General features: G+C 41.1%; 2 protein-coding genes across 2 annotated transcripts in view; one reads left to right on the top strand and one right to left on the bottom strand.

The window, feature by feature from the left end:
• The window catches only part of LOC147325565 (regulator of G protein signaling 7-binding protein B-like), a 267,021-nt gene that overhangs the window by 128,644 nt on the left and 116,745 nt on the right, over positions 1–21,632 (bottom strand). The window lies entirely within an intron of this gene.
• Positions 349–1,608, top strand: LOC147325574 (uncharacterized). The gene is made up of 7 exons (XM_086297748.1): positions 349–509; positions 598–665; positions 743–928; positions 1,043–1,104; positions 1,205–1,252; positions 1,333–1,368; positions 1,447–1,608. The coding sequence occupies exons 1-7, from the start codon at positions 349–351 to the stop codon at positions 1,606–1,608; spliced, it is 723 nt and encodes a 240-aa protein (XP_086153874.1).

The raw sequence follows: 21,632 nt of genomic DNA, 5'->3' as shown, positions 1-21,632 counted from the left end.
TCTGTTGCTATGACAGCAAGTCCCGGATGAGCTTCGGGGAACCGAACGATCCAGGATCACGCGAAATCGTCAACAATCTAATCCAGCTAACTTACTTAGCGAGGTACGAAGAACAGGCCCCTGGGCCCTGTGCTTCGTACGTCGCTTACTACATCCAAGATCAAATGAAACATCCAAGACCAAACCATCGCGCTAACCGTGAGCGCGCTAATCCGGTTCCCCGAACACACCTGCTGTTGACGATTAGTACAGCTGGATGAAGTAATGTGCGATCACTGGGTGCCGTAAAAGGGGATACGCATCGATAGCAGAAACAGTGATCGGCAACCCGCTGATTGGTTGGCGAAAATGGCGAAGGAGCGCGCCCAGTATTTCACCGCGGCAGAGCAAGAACTCTTGATAGAGGGATTTCAGGAGCACCAGAGTGAAATCAAAACGCAAGGGAACACCGCGAAGGCTGCAAAGGCAAGGAGAGAGGGCTGGCAGAAAGTTGCTGACAAATTAAACGCGTAAGTAATGCAACATATCACATGACACCATACCATATCATAATGTAACATATCAAACCATATCACATGATATCCCTGTACACATTAGAGCCACAACCGGACCCACCAGAACATGGGAACAAGTAAAAGTGAAATACAAGAACATACTACAGAATGGTAATATCCAACACGTATATTGCTGTCAGTCCCATGAAAAGACACCCTGAAACAATCCCTGTGTGTGTGTATAACAGCAACCAAGAAGAGGGCAGAGCAACAAAAGACAGGTGGTGGTCCTGCACCCCCTCGTCACACCCCAGCAGAGGAGCTGGCTCTAAGGTTGAATGCCACCAGACCCATTGTTGAGGGCATCCCTGGGGGCAGCTCTTCCGTAGACCAGCAGAAGCCGGGGTGCAGTAGCAGCAGCACCTACATAACTGGTGAGTGGGCCCATGATGCCATTTGCACAATGTAAAATGTGTGGTTGTTGCCGTAATGAAAATGCTATTCGAACTGTGACATACATTGGCACTGTGGGTTTCCTCTGTGTGTAGTGTTACATGACACCCCATCACTCTTACCTGTTCCCATGGAAGGGGTGACTGGAGCATGCACAGTAAGTTGGGAGATATACATATACCTGTCCCCACCCAATTGTACAGACCAATAGGCTGTACCACATCCCCTTGTAACACCATTGTGCTACCATTGCACAGGACAGTGACGCAACCCTGTCAGATGGCGGTGGTCTGGAGGAAGACCCTGTGAGTACATGCATGCATTGGCCTGAATTGCCATCCACCTGTGTACTGCCATGTGTGTCTGACTGCAGTATGATTCGCAGGCCAAGAGGCCGGCAGAGAGGCCTGCTGATACAGAGGTGGGCTGTGTTGTGACTAATTATACTGCCCATGTGACATGCATCCCCCGTTAAATGTTGTCACTACATTCGACACAGGGTGGCATTCGTCTGCTCTACAAGAGAAGTCTCCAGCAGAAAATAGAGTACACTGAGCTGAAGAAACAAAAGCTCCTAGGTGAGATCGAACTACAAGCTCTAATGAGGCAAAAACTGCAACTGCAAATCGAGTTGCTCCAAGGGGAACTCCAGAGTGAGTAGGAACACACGTTCACTCGGTGCACTATTGCTGACCTTGCGTGACACAGCATATATGCTCTGTCTTTCCAGGCAACTCTGATGACCGGCCTGTGTGTGATGGGACAGACAACGGTGCACAAATAAACGTCAATAGAAAATATGTCATGTCATTTCTTTATTATGCGAAATTGTGTTGCACAATCCTGTCCCGTGCAGCTCTGCCACTAGGTTGGTCCAAGTGCACTGGCTGGAGGTCATCTTCAGGCTGCACCTCCACCACGGGGGTCCTCTCCCCTATGATGGTGGCAATGTTGTGCAGTACGGCACATGCAACAATGATGTCACATGCCCTGTCAGGTGCAACCCTCAGGCGTCTCAGACACTGGAACCGTTCCTTCAGTTGCCCAAAGGTCATTTCAATGCGTGCCCTTGTCCTGGCCAGAGCTGCATTGTAGCGGGTTCGTGGCCCAGGGTCGGGGTCAGGGAACGGTGTCATAAAGTACTGCCTGCATGCATAACCTCTGTCCCCGAGGAGGATCCCATCGTAGGCCCCTGTGTAGTGGGGAACTGCTATTATGTCAGGCCCGAAAGGTGTATGTAGTATCAATATAAGCCTCCCTTACTTACCACGCTCAAATGATGTGCATAACCCTGACTCTCTGAAGATCCGTGCGTCATGCACTGATCCGGGCCATTTAGCTTCCACATTTGTGATGTGGCACATGGAGTCACACACCATCTGGGGGATTGTATCATGTGTGAACACACGTCTCCCATTATATATTGCCATCTGGAATGTCAGTATTACTCACCTGCACATTTATACTGTGGCCCCCCTTTCGGTTGACAAAGTCCCCTTCATTGGGGCCTGGGGGGGCCTGGATCGCAATGTGTGTGCAGTCTATGGCACCAATCACATTCGGGAAGCCTGCGGACGCTCGAGCTACAGTTACCGCCATAGGTCATGATTGCATCACATACACTATACAATTTACTGTACCTGCAATGGCAAAAAAGCCCTGTTTGACGACCTGTGGTCTTACGTGGCTTGGAAAAACCACAAACACACCCAGGTAATGCTTGAGTGCCAGGTACACTTTGCGAATGGCCCGGCAGACGGCACTTTTGCCAACGTTCTCTGCGTCTCCACACGCGTACAGGAACGTGCCACTCGCAAAGAAACGCAAGGCAATGCACACAGTCTGTGCAGTTGTTAATGCCCGACTACGGTGAGTGGTACTCTTAACATGGGGATCCAGCAGGGTGGTTAGGTAGATGATACCCTCACGGGAAAATCGGTATCTCTCTATGAGCACACTGTCGCGCTGTGCTAAAGGATCCTGTCTATCCCGCAATATACGTTGGATTCTGAACACTCTCCTTATCACTCTTGCACCTTCCGCAATGGGTGGCTCGCGTACAAACGGACAGGACATGGCTGCGACAGACTTCCCACTTCCACCTTCGCTTTTATAGCCGTGGGCTGTCATCGTGATTACACGACGTAATGTGCTATTCCCACTCTGGCATGTGTGTTGCATCTGGCGTGGTCACCTACATGACATGGCGTGATTACTGGTACATTTCCCTTTTTTTGGGGACTGACCTGTATGTATCTGTGTGACATCAATAAAAGGATCAAGTGCTGCATTATCTTTGGTTACAGTGATGTTATTTATTTATGGTGAAACAGTGGTGGAATATCGCTGTTGCTTTCGTATGAATGACGCGGGCATACCTGCGTGGCCGCGATCTAATCCTGTTTACATAAAGTAAACCTGCTCCCCAGCAGGTTTACGCTTACGGCTCTGTTGCTATGACAGCAAGTCCCGGATGGGCTTCGGGGAACCGAACGATCCAGGATCACGCGAAATCGTCAACAATCTCATCCAGCTAACTCACTTAGCGCGGTACGAAGAACAGGCCCCTGGTCTCTTAATGTCTTACTATTTTGTCAACATGAACTTTTGGCTTCTGTCATCTCTTAACAAACCGCCACAGTTTTCATCATTTTATTGCTGTCTGTCCTGATTCCAAAGGGGAGGTTGTATACCAAATTTCTTGGAACCAAATTCCAAAGATTCACAGGAACATGATTTAAAAAGATTCACGTAATAACATCTTTGCTCCTCTGCAGGCATGAAAAGTGAAGGCTGTGATTGGCTGAGATTTCTTTGTGTCTAAGAGAGAGGTGGAAAGGCCCAGTTCTAGTCCAGTACCAGAATGTCACCCCCACATTTATAATAGTAATGGATTTATTTTCAAAACATAGTTACAAAATGATTTACGGAAGATGGTAAAACAGCCCAAAGTCAAAAATGAAAAAAAAAAAAGACTTGAGAAACAAACCATAAAACATGAACAAATGTGAATAATATAACAAATCAACTAAATAAGCGGCGGTAGAGAAATAAAACAGATTCAAGAAATGAAGAAAACAGCTGTCCTGTAAAAGTAAATTTTGAGGAGTGATTTAAAAGCAGAAACATAGTTTGCTAACTACGTTTCCTCTGGTAGAGTTCCACAGTTTTTGCGTCCATTTGTTTATGTATTTGGCTACCATGTTGAAGGATTTTTGGGTATGGAGTCAACCCAGATGTGCTCCAAAAAGCCAACAGCACACAGCAGAACAGTGATGATGCTTTGCAAAGATGGAAGTCTGATGAGTTGAAAAGGTTTCTTAAAGAGGACAGAGAGAGTTCATTGCTTTCTGTTTCTCGTTAAACTAGTGGACCGACAGCAGCACAACCATAAACAAGTGTAGTCCATAGTACTAGTGGTCCCACATGTTTTTTACACTGCCCCCTGGTGACTATACACAGAAACACCACGTATAACATAGTCTGCACAGTTCTTCATAGAACCAGGCCAGAACCATGCTTGTCCCTCAAGAAAGGTTTTACGGTGGCCCTGAGAGGCCAAATGGACTGCAACTTAAGAAAACATCAGCAATAAAAAAAAAACGCTGCAAAAGCACACAAAACACAATGGAAATAGGAAAAAAGAAAACAGAAATAGGAAAAACAAAAACAGAAATAGGAAAAAACACAAGGGAAGTGTTTCTGGGGAGACAATAACCTGACGGACCAGTTGCAGGAACCAAAATATGCTAAGAATTGAGCTGGGAGCCACTTAAAAGAAGTTGTGTTTTTTCCTATATTTCTGTTTTCTTTTTTCCTATTTCCATTCTGTTTTGTGTGCTTTTACAGCATTTTTCTTATTGCTGGTGTTTTCTTAAGTTGCCGTCCGTTTGGCCTCTCAGGGCCACCATAGGGTTTGGCTAATAAGGCCTAAATAAATCCATTATATAGATGTAATCAAGAACTTGTAAGAACAAATAAAAGTTAAAATAACCTCTGTAACTAACAGGTAGCCATTGTAGTGTAGCAAGGTTAAGAGTGACGTGGTTATGCCTTTCTGAAATTGTTAAAAGGGTTGCAGCTGAGTTTTGAATGAGCTGAAAGTGGGAGATGGACTTTTTGGCTGTGGCCCAAGTAGAAGGAATTACAGTAGTGCAAGCATGATGAGATGAAAGCATGTGTGACTTTTTCCAGTTCTGCTTGAGATAGCGTCTGTAATACCATGGCAATTTGTATGTCAAAAATAAAGCTCTGTTTGAGTAAAAGATAACACTCAAACTGCACGTGGGATGCTGGATGTTGAAGGATGGCATTCCAAGATCACTAACAGCCATTCCAAACCAACTAGTCTGAAATGAGAATGGGTTATAAAGCCCACGGTCAACAGGCTTGCTAACCTCAACCAACACCTCAGATGTGCAGAGGAAAGTGTGCACACTTACAAAAATTACTTTTGAGTTTTAAGCTCAGAAGAGCTGTCTCAGTAACAAACCAAACTGACTGTCTTTGGTGAAAAAGGGTTAAAAAAAAAGATGATGGGGTTTTGATTTAAGCTGCAATAATTTCAAATACCTGTTAATAGTTTTTAATCACGGAGTTATCCTTTAACTGCTTCTGTGGTACTTCCAGATTTATGCTCTGTGAACTTTTCATGTCCAGCATGTTTATGAATGAATGCAAATAAAAATTAACAATGTGCTCATTGTTGCCTTATTTGTTCTGTATATATACTTCTAGTATTTTTATAGAGGCCCAATTTGAACTTTAACATGTAGATTTAACAGGACAGAAAAATTACAGAACATCGGCACAATAAACACACAACGTGTTTTAACAGACTTTTTTATTCATTGTTTATTTGATTGTTGTAGCACAGCCAAGTCACATGTTCCCCCTTGTTTACCTATGAATTAAGAAAAATACATATTGCTTAATGTTTGATTAATTATTGCTCAAATTTAACTCAAGATAAATGACAGGATAATCCCATCACTCATGCAAACTCACCTCTGCCTCTTCACTAGTCTCCCAGAGTGTTTGGGCAAAAGAATTCCTGTGGAAACTTATCACATGTTTTTTTTTTGTTGTTGTGTTTTTTGTAATGTAAATACTGCATACTAGGGACCCAGTGAGATGGAGGGAGATGATCTGCTGTGGCATCCCCTAAAGGAAGCAGCCAAAAGAAAACAAAGAAGACTGTAGATTTGTGCATATTTTTAAACCATTCCTTACTCTGTATGTGCATGCCTTTTTAAATGCACTGGCACATGCCAATAGCAGTCAAAGGCCTTGCAGTGTATATTTACAGACACTTGAAGAGGGCAGCATGGTGATATGGTGGTAAGTAACTGTTGCCTCATAGAAAGAAGGTTCCTGGTTCAAGCCTCCTAATCAGGCTGGTGTTTTCTGTAGGATTCACATGCTCTCCAGGTACTTTGGGTTCCTCCCACAGTCCAAAGACATGCATATCAGGTTAATTAGTGCTTCTGGCTGTAGGTGTGGATGTGACAGTGCAAAACGTGTAATAGAACTCTGATCCACCATGTCCATTTCACGCTTTGCCTCTCCAAAACGTGAAATGGACATGCATGCGGAAAGTTGCATGACTTAAAATAAAATATCTCGCTGTGCTGTTATTGCAGCTTATGGCTTGCATTCCCATTTCACGTTTTCGAGAGCCAAAGAAATGGACACGTTGGAACAGCGTGTCTATTATAAGCTTTGGGTTGGGACATCAGGTTGGACAGTGTGTGGTTCTTTTTCTATGTTGGCCCTGTGATAAAGCCTGCAGCTTGCACAGCATGCACTCCCTTAAGTCCCACTATAGCAGGGATAGGCTACATGATTGTAACCGTGGGCTAATGATCATACGTTGGATAGGGAGTTAAGATGATTGATGGATGGACATTCTGATGACTTATTTGGGTTTAAAGATGATTGGGAGGTGCATTGTCAGGGGTTGACATTTGTTCAAACACAAGTAAGAGAAATAAGACACTGCGGACCGACTCAGAGAGTATTAGAATACGTGCGCACGGGTGAATGTCTCTGGGAAGACACACACACCGAGTGCAGGCTCCGTTGCTTTATTTATAGTGAAAGTAAGTTTACATAGTACTTCCTCTTTTAACTGAAAGGGGAGAGGTCAGGCATTCTCTGCTTATCTGACCTTGCACACATACACTGAAAATAACAATACAGAAGTATATCATGCTTATCTGACATCACACACTGAGGTAAGGAATGCATTATGTTCTCTTTAACAATAAGTTTGGTTATGTGAAAATATATGAACACACAAAATATAAGGCACACTTGATTATATTGTATTATAGAGATTTGGTTATATTGTATAATGTAGAAAATCTCTTAACATGATTGGGAGGTGCATGTATTCCCTTATGAATGTTTTTTATGATTGATCATCTAACTGACATTATACTGACATCATCTTAGTCCCGAATGAGGCATTCACCCTAGACATTGTCCTTTTGTCAGCCAAACTAGCTCACTGTGTATATCTGGGACTTGCACTCTCCTAGTTTACCCCCTTGGATGCCTGACTGAGGTCACAGTGCTAAATAGTTCAAGTTATTATTTCTTTTTCTTCTAAATTTCTACGATAAATACCAACAAAGTAGAAAAATAATATTTTAATAAAAATCTGTATTATATATTGAAACAGATCAGTCTTTAATCTTCAAGTTATTGACATTAATCTATTTGACTCATACGTTCATGTGATGGGAAGCTCCTGTTTTGGGCCTTAATTAAGAGACTGCTCCACAGGCACAAGTGTGAATCCATGTGGAGTTAACCTCTCGCTCTATGACAAGTGTGGGGACCGACAGGAATGTGGCCTTTATCTCTGCCGCAGTTTGAGCAGCTTTTTCTAGGTCATTGCTCCTCAAACATTTTCTTTTTAATATTACATCTATTATAGGTACATTAGTGGCATCATTAATCACTGAACATCTCAGTGGGAGTGATCACTTAAATAGTTTTTCAGCGGTATTTCAGATTCATTCAAATCATAGTATTTTTTATTTTATTTTATTAAAAACAAGTACTTTTGTAAGCATTTACATAACGAGCTGTAGGAGGGAACTAACAACCTCCACTCGAACATAACCTTGTAACTCTTTTCAAAAAGATTAGTGCTGATTTTGAAATGCTCTGAATATTTAACCTTTCAAATAAAACAAGTCCCTCTGTCCTCATTTTCTACTGATGTTCAATTAAAATAAAATTCACACCACAGGGTGAAATATCAAGAGGGGGACACGAAAATAATAAGAAAAAAGGGCAGTGATGATAAACGGCAATTACACGTTAAATAACAATAATCTAAAAAAGAGAGAGGACAAACATTTTAACTGTTGTGTAGAAGATCCACTCATGATATGGATTGCATTTAAATGTCAGGGGCCATCCAGACTACACTGCTGAACAAGTGGGATGAGAGATTTTATTATTTTGTCACAGGCTGGTGTGGATTCATGATGAGTGTGTGTGACGGGGCTGTTTGAATATATTTCCTCAGTTTTTCTCCTTCTTCAAAAATGAAGTGCAGACATTGTTGGACTTACTCCATAAGCTGCTAATAGTAATTAAAATTAATATTTTTATATTATATGTGTGGTAAGCTCTGGGTTTGCAGGAGGAAAGGTTATATGTTGTGTCATAGCAGGCTGTTATGTTTGCTACATTGTATTTAATAAAAATAAAAATAATAAAAATATGACAGTGAGTCACCTTACTTGTGACTAACACATACACACATTACATTATTACTTGTCTATTTCTTATTTTCTACTGAGGCATTGTGACTATCACTGTTGCCTCATAGCAAGAAGGGTCCTGGTTTGAACCTCCTGATCAGGCTGGAAAGATGCAGAAGGCATAAAAAACATCTACAACAGATAAAAAGTATCTGGAAGTCATGTGCTTAAGAAAGAGGAGGAAAAACCCTCAGCAAGGATATGATCTGAAAGATGAATCTGTCCCTTCAGCTGATCCATCTAATGTTGGATCTAATTTCATCAGACATCTCAGTGGAAGAGTGATTTTCAAGAAGCCGTCCTTAAGGAGACTGGGAAACAAAAAAAGGTTCAGGAATGCCAAACTACACCAGAACTAAGCTGTAAATCATTGGCGATTGGAATTATAGATTGATAAATCCAAATTTGACATTGTAGGGTGAAATCTTCATCAGTATGTATAGAGGAGTGGAGGAGAGAGGTGAGGAACAACGGTGAGTCTGTAAAACCTGGCAGAGCTTCTGTCATGGTTTGGGGCTACATTTCATTCAGTAATGTTGGCTTTCTTTTCAGAATTGATGGAATTATGGACACAGAAAAGTACCGTCAGATTTTTATCAACCACGTAGTACCATCTGGAAAACATCTGATTGAGAATGGATTAATTTCTCAGCATGACAATGATCCTAAACAGACTGCCAATGCACACAATGGAACACCATCAGTCATGGACTGGCCTCCCAAGTGCCCGTAGTTCAATGTTATTACCGTCCCTACACACTGCTCCCCGGGCGCCTGCTTAGTGGGCTGCCCACTGCTTCACTGAGTGAATGGGTCAAATGCAGAGAAAAACAAGTAATTTCCCCATGGGGATCAATAAAGTATCCATTATTATTATTATTATTATTATTATTTATTAAAGCAATGTGGGATCATCTTCATGTAGAATGGAACAAAAGGCTGCGAAAATCCAAAGAAGAGCTTTGAATATCCTTCAAGAAGCCTGGAGAAGAATTCCTGAAGACAAGTTAAAGAAATGACAAGGAAACAGCCTAAGAGAGTTTAGACTGTGTGGAAGAATACATGTGGTCATACCAAATATTGACTTTTAAACTCAGTTCTTGCTTAATATAACATAATATATCGTTCCTGTGTGTTTCCCCATTTCAATAAATTGCTGCAACAATTCCTCTTTTTCCTAAAATGTAAAGAAATGAAGGCTGGCTCAAGAGTTTTGCACAGTACTGTATGCATCAAAGCCTCAACCACCAGAAAAGCTTAGAGTTTCCACATAATGCTCTCAAGTCCACATGCTTGGAATAAACTAGTCTTTTTAACAAAGTCAGTGGATGAGTGAGAAGTCACGCACATGGCAAAGAACTTCTCTGTAAACTCTTTAACATCACACTCAAAACCTTAGAAAGAGATTAAAGGTAAATAGGGCCAGAGAGCTGAAATCAAGTCAACTCCCTAAAAACGTTTGGGTCTCCTTCCATCCATCAGTGTGTTCGTGGCTCTGACCTCTGTGGAGTCTCAGCAGTGCTGTAGACCAAAAAACAGCTCATCAGCAAACACATCAGAGTTTATTTACTCCTGCTAACCCACTCAGCAGCGTCTCTCTATGGCAGATGAAGCTTGCTCCTTTGATATCCATTACCGTATTATTCGCCGGTAATATCTCTGCCAGCATTATGGCTGTAATTATGACTGTCATTCAAGCTGGGCTTTTAACATAATTGAGTCATAAGAAATTAGCATAAAGGCTAATTTGTTTGATTATGCGTGAATTTGGGGAATTATGGAGCTAAGTGATGACGGCTGTGTGGCAGGTTAAAAATGAGCTGTGGGGAAATTGTTTAAGGAGCTCCGAGGAGAAGTGCAGCGATGCAGCCGCTGTTCATAATGTGTCCGTCATGCCTGCAGATCACCGCCGTCCTGCCAAAACCTCGTAAATCCACTCTTTGACTTTCATGGTTTAATATCGGGAGAAGGATCGCTCCCTCCTCTGTAAATCCCACCGTTGGTTGTGAGAAAGGACGAGGTCATCAGTTGACATTCTGTAGACAAACACTAAATCTCAAGGGGTTTATCCTTAGATTTGAAAGGAGTAGGATAGAAAGAGCACAGCTAGTTGGAGTTTGTGCTGGGTGTCTGACGAGCTTATTGTTGGCGATATGACAGAAATAACCCCCAGAAAGACACTATTTGGTTTTTGTGCAGACTTCAAAATGAGATATAATGCATTAAACACAGGCAGCTGTCTCTGAGACAGGAAAATAAAGCAAACATGAAAGTGCTAACTCTAAGACTGGCTCCAAACGTGAGTCAGTCCCCATAGACTCTCATGTTAAAATGATCAACTTTAGAGGATCAGAAGCAAGATTTTGGCCTCTAGTTTCCCCCTTCATAACAGCTTTATGGGGTCTCTTTCATTAACAGGCATCCCAACACAGAAAGCTGTATGCTAGGAAGATCTGCTGTTGGTGTCCTTTTGAGCAATTTTACTTGATATATCTAACAAAACACTAAGACGTACTGTGAGGTACAGACCACCCAAGAAGCTTAGTTTTGGTACGAGAAATTCTAATATTTAAATTTGATACATAGATATATGTCTGTACACCCAAGGGTGACCGAGTGGTTTTGGGTTGAAAGGAACACGTGAAGGTTCTCAGTCATCCAGGTCATCGTAGTCTAAGGAGCTTGGAAAGAAAAGCGTCTGGACTTCTTTGAGTTGCTTGAAGACGTTTCACCTCTCATCCGAGAAGCTTCTTCAGTTCTAAGGTCAAATGTTGGAGAGTCCCAGATTTAAACCCAGTAGGAGTTTCCTCCCAAAGAGGGACAAAGGACCCCTGATGATCCTCTACCTAATCACATGAGGTGTGAAAGCGGGTGTGGGTCACAATCAGCCAGGGTTTCGGGTGAGCTCATTGTGAAACCTGGCCCCACCCTATCATGTGATTTCCTGAGGTCAGGATGTGAGTGGGCATTAAGGCGTCTGGGAAGGGATCTCAAAACTGGATTATAGATGGCAGACAGTTGGTGTCGTAAACCATGACGCTTTTCTTTCCAAGCTCCTTGGGTTGAAAGGAACCTTTCCTAAAAAGTGCAAAACATTAATGATTAAAAATCTGTCTCTTTATTTCTTTTTATCAGTGTTGGGTTGTGACTTTGGGCTGTTTTTTTCAAAGTGGACTGGAATAGAGACCTTTTTTGAGTTTTGAGGACAGATCTAAGTGAGAGAAATCCAAAGCTGGTCACAATGACCCGTCTCGGACAAAAACATTTAGCATGACTATCTCATGATGTGACAGTGGCTACAACCTACATCTGCTAATTTCCTTTTGGATTAATAAAGTATTCTGATTCTGATTCTAAGTACCCAACAACAGGAAGAAGGAACTTTCTGCTGCTCCCGTTTTTCTCGAGGGATCACCAAAAGATGTGGTTTGGCACAGATTTTGTACCAAATGCCTTTCCTGACACAACCTTTCCCTTTATCCAGGCACGGGACTGACACCTGAGGCTGAATTTGTATATCCTCTCCATCTTGAAGTGGGGATCTTTCATGTGTGAGATAGTTGTGTTAACCACAACCCCACAGATCCAACTAACTAACCAGCTAATTATATACATACTGTAAGCATAACAGCAAATCTCCATACATCCATTCACTCCCCCTTCCTGTTAATGTGAAGAAGTTTATCTGCACACTTAATGCCTGAAATATCTTAATATAAGAAGAAGTGCAATTTCAACAGTACAGAGAAATCTGACAGCATAACTTTTTAAACACTCTTTAAAATTACAGAAAAAAGGTTCTAGTAGCTCACTGCCCAGACTGCCCTGTAATTATAAAACAGAAACGTTTTGCTATATCACAAAAAGTCCTTTTTGGAAATTGCAAAAAAACCTGAAAATCCTATGGCAGCCAGTGAAAAACAGGAACTTTTCTGCTGTTGAATTGTTTACCTATTACTTTAGTGCAGTATGAATGATCAGGGGGGAGCTTCACAAGTCTTTATTAGTAGTCCAAATTTTAAGCCCTTGTTCACTTTTTTTCAAAGCTGTCCAGTGGACTGAATTGGACTCAGGCCAATTTTGGACCTCGGGACTTATGTCTTACACAGTGTTGGGTAAGTTACTCTAAAATAGTAACTTAGTTACATTACTAGTTACTTCTCTCAAAAGTAACTCAGTTACTTCAAGTTACTCGTTACTTTCAAAGTAACTAGTTACTAGGGAAAGTAACTTTGGTTTTACTCAGAATTCTCTTGTTAATGTGTTTCTTCCATAACTTTGCCAGTCTTCTAGCTTGCTTACTTGCCACAAGTGCACTGTGCCACCTACCAATAGAAAGGAAAAGATAATGTGCATATTTCCACGAGAGAAATCCCACGCCTGGACCGTCATTGACTGCTGCCATGATTCTAGCCTACGTCACAGAGTCATGTGCGCCTTTTACATCCAACACAAAAACTGCAGTCGTGGTGCTTTTAAATGTACTCAGAACTCAGAAATTCTGTCTTCTGAATAGGAAGATGTAGGTAACACCAGACTGCAGATGAGCTGCATACAGGGCTGGACTGGGACAGAAAATTGGCCCAGGCATTTTGACTAGAGACTGGCCCACCATTATAGGAAAAATCATAAAGCCTTTGAATGAAAACAAACACTGTTGTGACAGTGATGTACACTGTTTTGATGGTATATATGCATCAATCTATCAATCGTTTGTTGTAAGATTCAGATAATTATTTTTTTAAAAGCTAGACATTTTAAATGAGAATAAGAAAGTATTTCTTTGTGCCCCCCTCTCCCTGTTAATGCCCTACCTGCCCCCCTGGCCACACTTTGCTAGACCCGCCCCTGCACAGTTACCAGCTGTCAGCTACTTAGAAAAGGATCCTGGTGTTATTTGTCTCTCAGAAACAGTTCATAACTTCTCTTCAACTCATCCATGTCACCTAAAAGGTAAACCTGTTTCTCCATCACCTGTTCAGCTCTGATGATTCAGTAAGGACATCTCCTGGTTTCATCCTCATGTTTCCCTCTCACCAGATAACCAAACCGACATCATGACCAGCAGCTTTACAGCTGTGGCTCCAGCAAACATCAGCTGATACTAGAAATTAATATTAAATAAATTCTAACAACAGCTGATCAAACGTGCTGCTGTTGTTTAGTGCGACATCCGCTGGTTTCCTCTTTCAGCGCAAAGTGAGCGATAAACAAACAAGAGAGCCGATCAGCTGATCATTGATCAGTTTCATGATTGAAGTAGGAACGTGAGAGGGAGGGTGAGAGGATGAAAGAAGAAGAGGCAGCTGTGCAGCAAAGACACAGAATAACTCCAGCTTTGTGCCTTTTTCATTGTAGCTGAATTACGGGACAAACTGTTCCTTTTCACCTCAATAAGAAACGCGTAATATTTTCTCTGAATACCAGACGGGACGGTTGGCAACTCTAATAACTTATGAACAAGATAAAGTTCAACATCATTAACTTCATAGCACCACCCAGCTGTATAGAAACTCCATCATGCTAGCTAGCACGCAGTACGGAAAAAGTCAGAATAACGAAAATAAACTCCACCTAAACTTGGTTTATATCTGACCCAGAGAGACTGCAGGTCATAACTTCTTACCTGAAGTTCAGTTCACACTTGGACCGGCGGCCGCCTCGGGTCTCTTTTCCTTCTGCGTCCCTTTTCCTTCATCCACCTGCTGGCCTCCACCACTTGCTAATGTTACTTAATCTGTGGAAGCTCCGCGATAGCCACCACACGAAGTAACGAGTAACGACCCTATCTAAATCCCAGTAACGACTAACGCGTTCCTGATTTTGGCATAATAACTAGTTACCGTGCTCGTTACCACAATAATAACGTTGTTACTGTAACGCGTTACTTAATAACGCGTTAGTCCCAACACTGGTCTTACACTCCTGCCACAGACAGTTTAAAAGATGGACACAGCCTAAAGTCTGCTATCATTTTAATGGCCAATAGAGGGCGATACCTACAACAAACTCTCTGGTTGTATAGAAGTCTGTTGAAGAAAAGCCTTCAGCTCCTTTGTTTTTTGATTAAAGTAAACATTAAGTTTGTGAAATTGTACACAAATGTCTGTATTATAATTCCTGTGTTGTGCATTCAGTAGATCATTAAATGCATTTTGTAAACTATGATCATTTAACAAGTCAGAAAAGAAGGATTATCCAGGTTATGCGCGCTGGCTGGCTTGTCTGTGGGTAAAACATGCAAACAAAGTAGAGCTGTAGCAGCGGATCCTTGGTATTCAAGCAACAAAGCTGCCAGTTACATCCAGGTTACACAGTGTGGACCATAGCATGCAGACAACTTTACCCCTTTAACCTGTCTTTGGTTAGGGGCTCAGTTTTTTCCTCTCCTTTCATGGATGCAGTTTTCTGACCAAAGACATCGGTGTGAAGAAACTCTTCCCAAGAGACATTTAAATTCAAACACAGAAGAAACTTTGTAACTTTGTATCCATTTCTAATGGATTTGGAACTTTTTACCTTCACTGAGAACATCCTCTCTGTAATCACTGGAAGTGCTCTTTCTAAAGTAGAACTAGCCTTTAGATCAGGGACCCTGTTATTTTTTTCTTTTTACAGTACACAGAGATCAAAGTTCAGCTCCAGCGCCTCACTCCTGAAGCACGGAGAAAAAGAGAATTTGAAGCGGCAACAGCTTTTGTAATTTAGAGCGTGGCAGACGGACAGATTTTCAAACAAACGTAATTAACGCTGGTGCTTCAGGACAGCAAAGTAATGAAACATAATATAACAGCAAAGTAGGTGAAGAAATGAGGAACGAGCTGCTGATTTAGGATTACATGGAACAGGCTTTTTGACCCGAAGGGAGACTTTATGAAAGCCGGTTTTACACCAAATTGGCAGTTAGAGTCACAAAGCCCACACACACACACACACACACACACACACACACACACACACACACACACACACACACACACACACACACACACACACTCTAAACTGAAAAAAAAAAACAGTAATGAAAAAAAAGGTTCTGCTTTTCTTTTTACTAAAGGTTGAAATAAACTTGCAGTCATGCAATTAAATACTTGTAATAGATTTTTATTTGTTTGTGCGCTGCTGTTTAAAAATGGATAAAATGTTCAAATTAGCTTGTTTTCATTAGAAATAAATAATTGCTTTTTTATAAAACTTTAAATGAGCATATGTTTTCATTATACAGAACATTTCACAGTTTGCAAAGGTCAAGGCAAGAAATGCTACGTAGAAATAGCATCACATTTTTCCCATAAAGAAAAATATTTTAAAGCTTTTAGTGATTTCTTAAGTGTCCTTCTAATTTTGTGGCAACCAGAAGATGAACAAAGCCAGGGAGTGTAAAAACAGTGTAGCACTTAAGAACATGTGATTTATTTATGATAAAACAAGCCCAGGGGCATTTAAAAATGCTCTAGAATCATTCATCACAGCAATCAGTCACAACAGTTGTGTCTCACTGGGAAAGGCCTCAAGGTCCAACTCCTCCTCCACCTCCGACAGCACCTCCACAAACAATTCCACGGCCAATCTCAGGTCTCCTCGGTATCCATTCATCTTGTTGCCAACAACCACATCACATTTAAAGTGACTTAGATTACCTTTCTTGGCCACGCAAATACTCTGCTTGAACTTCAGCAAGTCGACTTGACCACGTCTAGGCCCCATGTGATTGGCTGATTAGACATTTGCATTATGAAGCATGTGAACAAGTGTTCCTAATAAAGCAAACCAGTTATGTGTAAATGAATCATGAATTCAATTTAATAAGCATGATTTTTTGTTATATGTTTAAAATACACTGGCTTTATTTATTTGGTCTTTCTATGGCTTTACTTGTGATAGGCCTTTGAATTCAGCAGTGTTAAAAACTCAGAAAGTTTTGTTTGGATCATACCACTTCATAATGGAGGGGGTGATGGTTTACTTTAAACATGTTGCTTGTTTCATTTGATTGTTGAGGGATATGGCAATTTAAATGTTGATAGCTTTAAGTAACTATTGAAATAACTGTTGGTTTTGTGTCTTAGTTATAAGACATGTTATAGTGTGTTTGAGCTCCCCCTGTCAGTCAGTGAGCTTGGGTTGGATTTCCTCTGAGTAGTTTTCATGTGTTACTTTGATTGGGTTTAAGGTTTTTTTTTTTTACCTCTTACAAGAAGGCCCAGAACTACGATTTGACATTTTTGTTTAAATAAAACCGTTTTCCTTCAAAAACCACACCGTGTTTCTCATCCCAACCAGCTCACAGTCCTGTACAGCTCACCTGATCCAGGCACTATCACCCAGCATCAGTGTCTACCTCGCTAATCTCTCACGGCTGAGTGGGAGCGAGTCTCTGCAGTATATCTGCTCCTTATGTTGTGCAGAAATGCTTGAAACCAGAGTGATGGAGGCTGTTACAGCAGCAGAAAAGGCCACTGTCTAAATGACGGGGTGTCCACATACTTTTGTTCGCGGGTTGTAAGTTTTCAGTTTGCAAGTGTTTAGCAGTGTCGAAGCAACAGCGTCTCCCCCCAGAGTCTATGTTTCTGGCTTGCAGCGGGAGGCTTTGTGTCCTGCAAAAAACTGATACCCAGAGTCAGTGAAGCGCACGAATCCAATTTGCTGTGTGGGAGCATTAGAGTATTAGACTCCTCTGTTAATTTCTTTCTGGAATGACTTCCAGTCTGTTGTGTGCGCACCCTGGGACAGAGAGAGGGGAAGGGGGAGACAGATTAAAAGAGGAAACAGGGGAGAATCAGAGAAAACGGGGGAGGAACCAGACAGAAGGCTGAGCAGAAGTATTCAAATTGCTCAAGTATCAGTTCTAATATTAAGACAGAATGGAGGCAAAAATGGAGGCAAAAGTGTTATAATATAATGGCATATCTTTGTAAATTGAGGAGGGTCCAATAAAGTTGAGTGTTTTTTAGCGAGTGCAATAAGACTGAAATGTTTCAGACGGCTAAAAATAAGTGGATGAGATGACTCAGACAGGGATGATAACAAAATTAGCAGCAGTTATAGCTGGACTGGAGCAAAATAGTGCCCTGAATATTAGTTTTGTCCTGTTTGTGTGGTCTCACATACAAAAGCAGTCTGTAGATGGATTCTAGTGTGCCTATATCTGCTGCTAATGACAGATTCATGTTTGATAAAACACTCAAACTTTAGAGGCGGAGGAGGTGTTCTTACCACACTTCCCTTGATAGCATGTTCAGGTTCTTTTATTTGGTTTAATCCTGAAATAAAGGGGGAAACCCTCCTATCTTTGGAACTTAACCCCTCAAGAAGCTACATTAGTGCTCTAAAACTTGGCTTTCTCCTCCTCTCACTGGGTCAGTGCTGCACCAGAAAAGGCGTGTGTTTGCTTGTGTTATTCCCACAGTAATGAAGTCACATGTGCTGCCCATCGTGTTTGTGTTCATGTGTAAGTGAACGTCTGTTTTCCAGCAGCTGAGAGCCAATTAAAAGGAAAGCTGCCGGACTTCTGACTTCCCCGTCTGACACTGTTTCTCCAGTCAGGCAAATAGTTGCTGTAAGTCAGCAGAGACTTGTGATCTCAACTGTCCGCCTCCAGTTTAAAGGACTGGACTTAAATATGTTGCTGCCTGTAGCCTGTTTCCCTACTGCTGATCTGCTATGAGGACGTGTGGATGTATTTCCAACGCAGTGACCACACACACAGACTCTCTGGTGACTGAAAAACACACTTGCTCAAAACTTTGCTTTAGCTTCACGACTGGGTGGTCTGATTTTTGGGAGGCAGATCCAAGCAGCAGCTGTCATCGCCATCTAAATGTGCATTATGGAGAAAAGGAGGACTAGAAACAGAAGTTGTGATATGCACTTCATGATTGTCTTTTTAGGCTCCTCTGAGTATTTTAACCATCCGACTGACGCAACAGTGGAATTACAGCTTTGGTAAATCTAGCGGACCTTTATCAAATCCACTGAGATTTTAAAAAAGCTATAACAAAAAGATAATTCTACAAAACTGTTAGGGAAGATGGACCTCCCAAGTGCAAACAAAGCACAGCAAAGCCAAGCAATGTGGACGAGAGATGGAATGGTTGACTGCTACCAATTAACCTTATCACCAGACTCCAGCCAACAGGTGCCTGTGGGAACGGGACTTTCCAGAGGAGAAGGGGTCCCATCTGCAGCTTGGAGACCCGACAGACCGACTTTACTTCATTGCACGACACACCCCACTTAACCTAATCTTGACCCGTCGGCACCACCCGCCCAGTGCTGTGGCTGTGCTTGATATACTCAGCCCAGAGGTCGTCCCACTGGCTGCTTTTCAAGCTATCAAATTCTAATAGGAGCAAATTTACGATACTGTGAAAAAGTGTCAAATCATCGTTCATTTCTTTATATTTTGCCTGGAAAATGAGAAATATGTGCAAAGATTTAATGAAAGGTGCAAATATACATGGAAATATATGTTTATTCTTTAACACAGCCTGAGTTCTCTTAGGAAAGCTGTCATTTCTTTAAGTAGCCTTCATTAATAGTTCTCCAAGGTTCTTGAGGGAGATTTAAAGTTCTTCTTAGGATGTTGTCGGCCTTTTGGTTCACTCTCTGTCAAGATGACCCCGCACTGCTTCAATACTGTTGATGTCTGGGCACCATGACGGATTTGGTTCCACTGTTTGTTTCTTCTAACCTTTTCTGTTCTTTTACTGCATTGTTATTGTGTTTGGGGTCATTGTCGTGCTGAAAAATCAAGCTGTTGTTGATCGGATGCTTTCCAGATGGTATTGCATGGTGGATAAAAATCAGCACTTTTCTGTATTCAAAATTTTATTGATTTTGAAAAGCTCTTTCAGGTCATGCATCAGGTCTTTGCTGGATTTCTTTCTCCCTAATTCTTGGTCATGACTTTGGTATTGTTAGGGACACACAGCACACACTGTTATCTTTGGTATTTCTTGTAGATTTAACTATAGAAATGGGAACAAGTTTTGTTTTTTGTGACATAGCAAAACGTTGCTATGTTTTCTGTTTGGTTTTCCCTTGAGTTTAGGTGCCTTTTTATGGTTGAATGATTAATAGGTCAGTGGTGGTCAGTTATAAGGACTGAAAATGGATGAAAAAGCAGCCAGTGGTCAGAGAAAAACTTTGAAAGACCTGGAGAACTGTTGATTAAGACACCTTTTTAAAAAATAGCTTTAAGAAAGATAAAAAGTCTGGTTCATTGGAAGCGACAATGAGGGATGGGCCAAGCCTTTTGCACAGTAGTGTGGAGTGCTAAATTGTCAGCTAATATAAGCAAGCCTGCTTAGCAAGAGTGTAACTATAAACTGTACTTATGCACTGCACAGTGCTAGGTAGTAGGCTAATGATGTATTAGACTGTCAATCAGCAAAACTGGAGCACAAGTGTCTGGCCTCTCTGAACCACACAACAAGCCATAATATCCTTTAGATAATTCCACTACAGATACAGATCCAGCTAAAAGTGATTTCAAAGTAAAGAATCCTCTTAGAATAACAATAATAATCACAATGGAGAGTGAAATATAAAATAATTATGAATGATAGTTAGTTAATTATCATGATTAATAATAAAATGTTCTAGAAATAACAGATAAGAAATAGAATTTAAGTGCATCATTTGCCCATGATTATTTGTGTTATTTTATCATTTTAACAGATTTATTGCAACAAATAAAGAAACGTTCAGCTTCTTTATTTTATCATCTGAATCTAATTGACATGTTTTTACGGTCATTTTTGGCCTTGATGGACTTAATCAAGACCAGGCTCCACGATACGCTGCACTGTTATGCAGGAACCCCTTTTAACCACTAGGTGGAGCTATTTATCTTCGTTCACTATGCCGACTGGAGGAGAGCGGTGATAGCTGTAGTGCCACTGCGATGCTACAGGCTGACAGAAGAAGACAGGTCCATTATATCTTTAGCTGGAAAGCCAACCTAAACTATTTACCAGTTAGTGTAAAGTGCATTAGTTTATGTCCGTTTTACGCCATGTTTTATGGTCCTACTCCACCTGTCAGCTGTGGTCATCTTTCAGAATAACGTGTTACATTTGAAGAAATACAAACAAGCCTATTAAAAAGAACTGTTCATTTATGATCGCTTTTTATATTTGTGGTGCCTCACAAAAACACTGTGCTCGTCCGTTTCACCGCTATGGTTTCATTCCCCTCCTAAATAAAGATTAGGAGAGAGTCCAGTTAAATGTATTAGATTTTTTGTTTTTTAACCTTTTCTTTCGAGTCTTTCATCTCCTAACACACGGGTTCCCTCTGCTATGCCTTTAGGCAAGTGCAGGCGTGCACTTGTAACAATAATTTTGAGTAAAACTGCAACTAAAATTTCTAAAATCAAATTGTATTTCTTAAAATAATGAATCACTAAGGTATACCAATGGATTAATTTTGACCAGATTCCATTGAATGAAAGATGTCACATGTAAGTCAGCTTTTTTTCTTTCCTACAGCCAGACATACTTAATGCAATAAGCAGTTTCAAGAAAAATGCTTTTAAAATGAATACAAGTAATCTTCTTCTGACACATAAACGCAGTTGATTAACATCATTATACATGACATACTGAATAAATGTATAATTATGGGTTCATTTAAATTCTCACACTATTTACTGAAGATTTTGTATGTTCCATGCTGGCCTGCATTTTGAATTTTGCAGGGCAGCATGTTTTTCTGTCCTTTATGATACAATCATTTGCAACAACTGCAGAAAGAGAGTCAAAGGTCAGGTCGGCTTAGAGGAATAAAACAAATACCTACAAATGACCTATACCTCAAATAACTATTACAGTTTTAATACAAGTTATGTTTATTTTAGGCCACATGCCTGTAAAAATCTCATTCTTTTTGTTTAAAATAG

This window comes from Aulonocara sp. 'chitande type north' Nkhata Bay, linkage group LG7 (genome assembly GCF_057382095.1).
Source record: "Aulonocara sp. 'chitande type north' Nkhata Bay isolate Kocher_YH1m ecotype deep benthic linkage group LG7, A_spYH_male_GT1.1, whole genome shotgun sequence".
NCBI classification, from domain to species: Eukaryota; Metazoa; Chordata; class Actinopteri; order Cichliformes; family Cichlidae; genus Aulonocara; species Aulonocara sp. 'chitande type north' Nkhata Bay.
Note: the sequence above shows the minus strand (reverse complement) of the source record. Positions and strands in the feature narration are given on the sequence as shown.

Excerpts from the sequence above, each read along its gene's own strand:
- LOC147325574 (XM_086297748.1), top strand. The coding sequence starts at position 349 with ATGGCGAAGGAGCGCGCCCAGTATTTCACCGCGGCAGAGCAAGAACTC. Across the intron at positions 666-742 it reads CAAGAACATACTACAGAATG|CAACCAAGAAGAGGGCAGAG; the intron begins GTAATATCCAAC and ends TGTGTATAACAG. Across the intron at positions 1,369-1,446 it reads AGAGGCCTGCTGATACAGAG|GGTGGCATTCGTCTGCTCTA; the intron begins GTGGGCTGTGTT and ends CATTCGACACAG.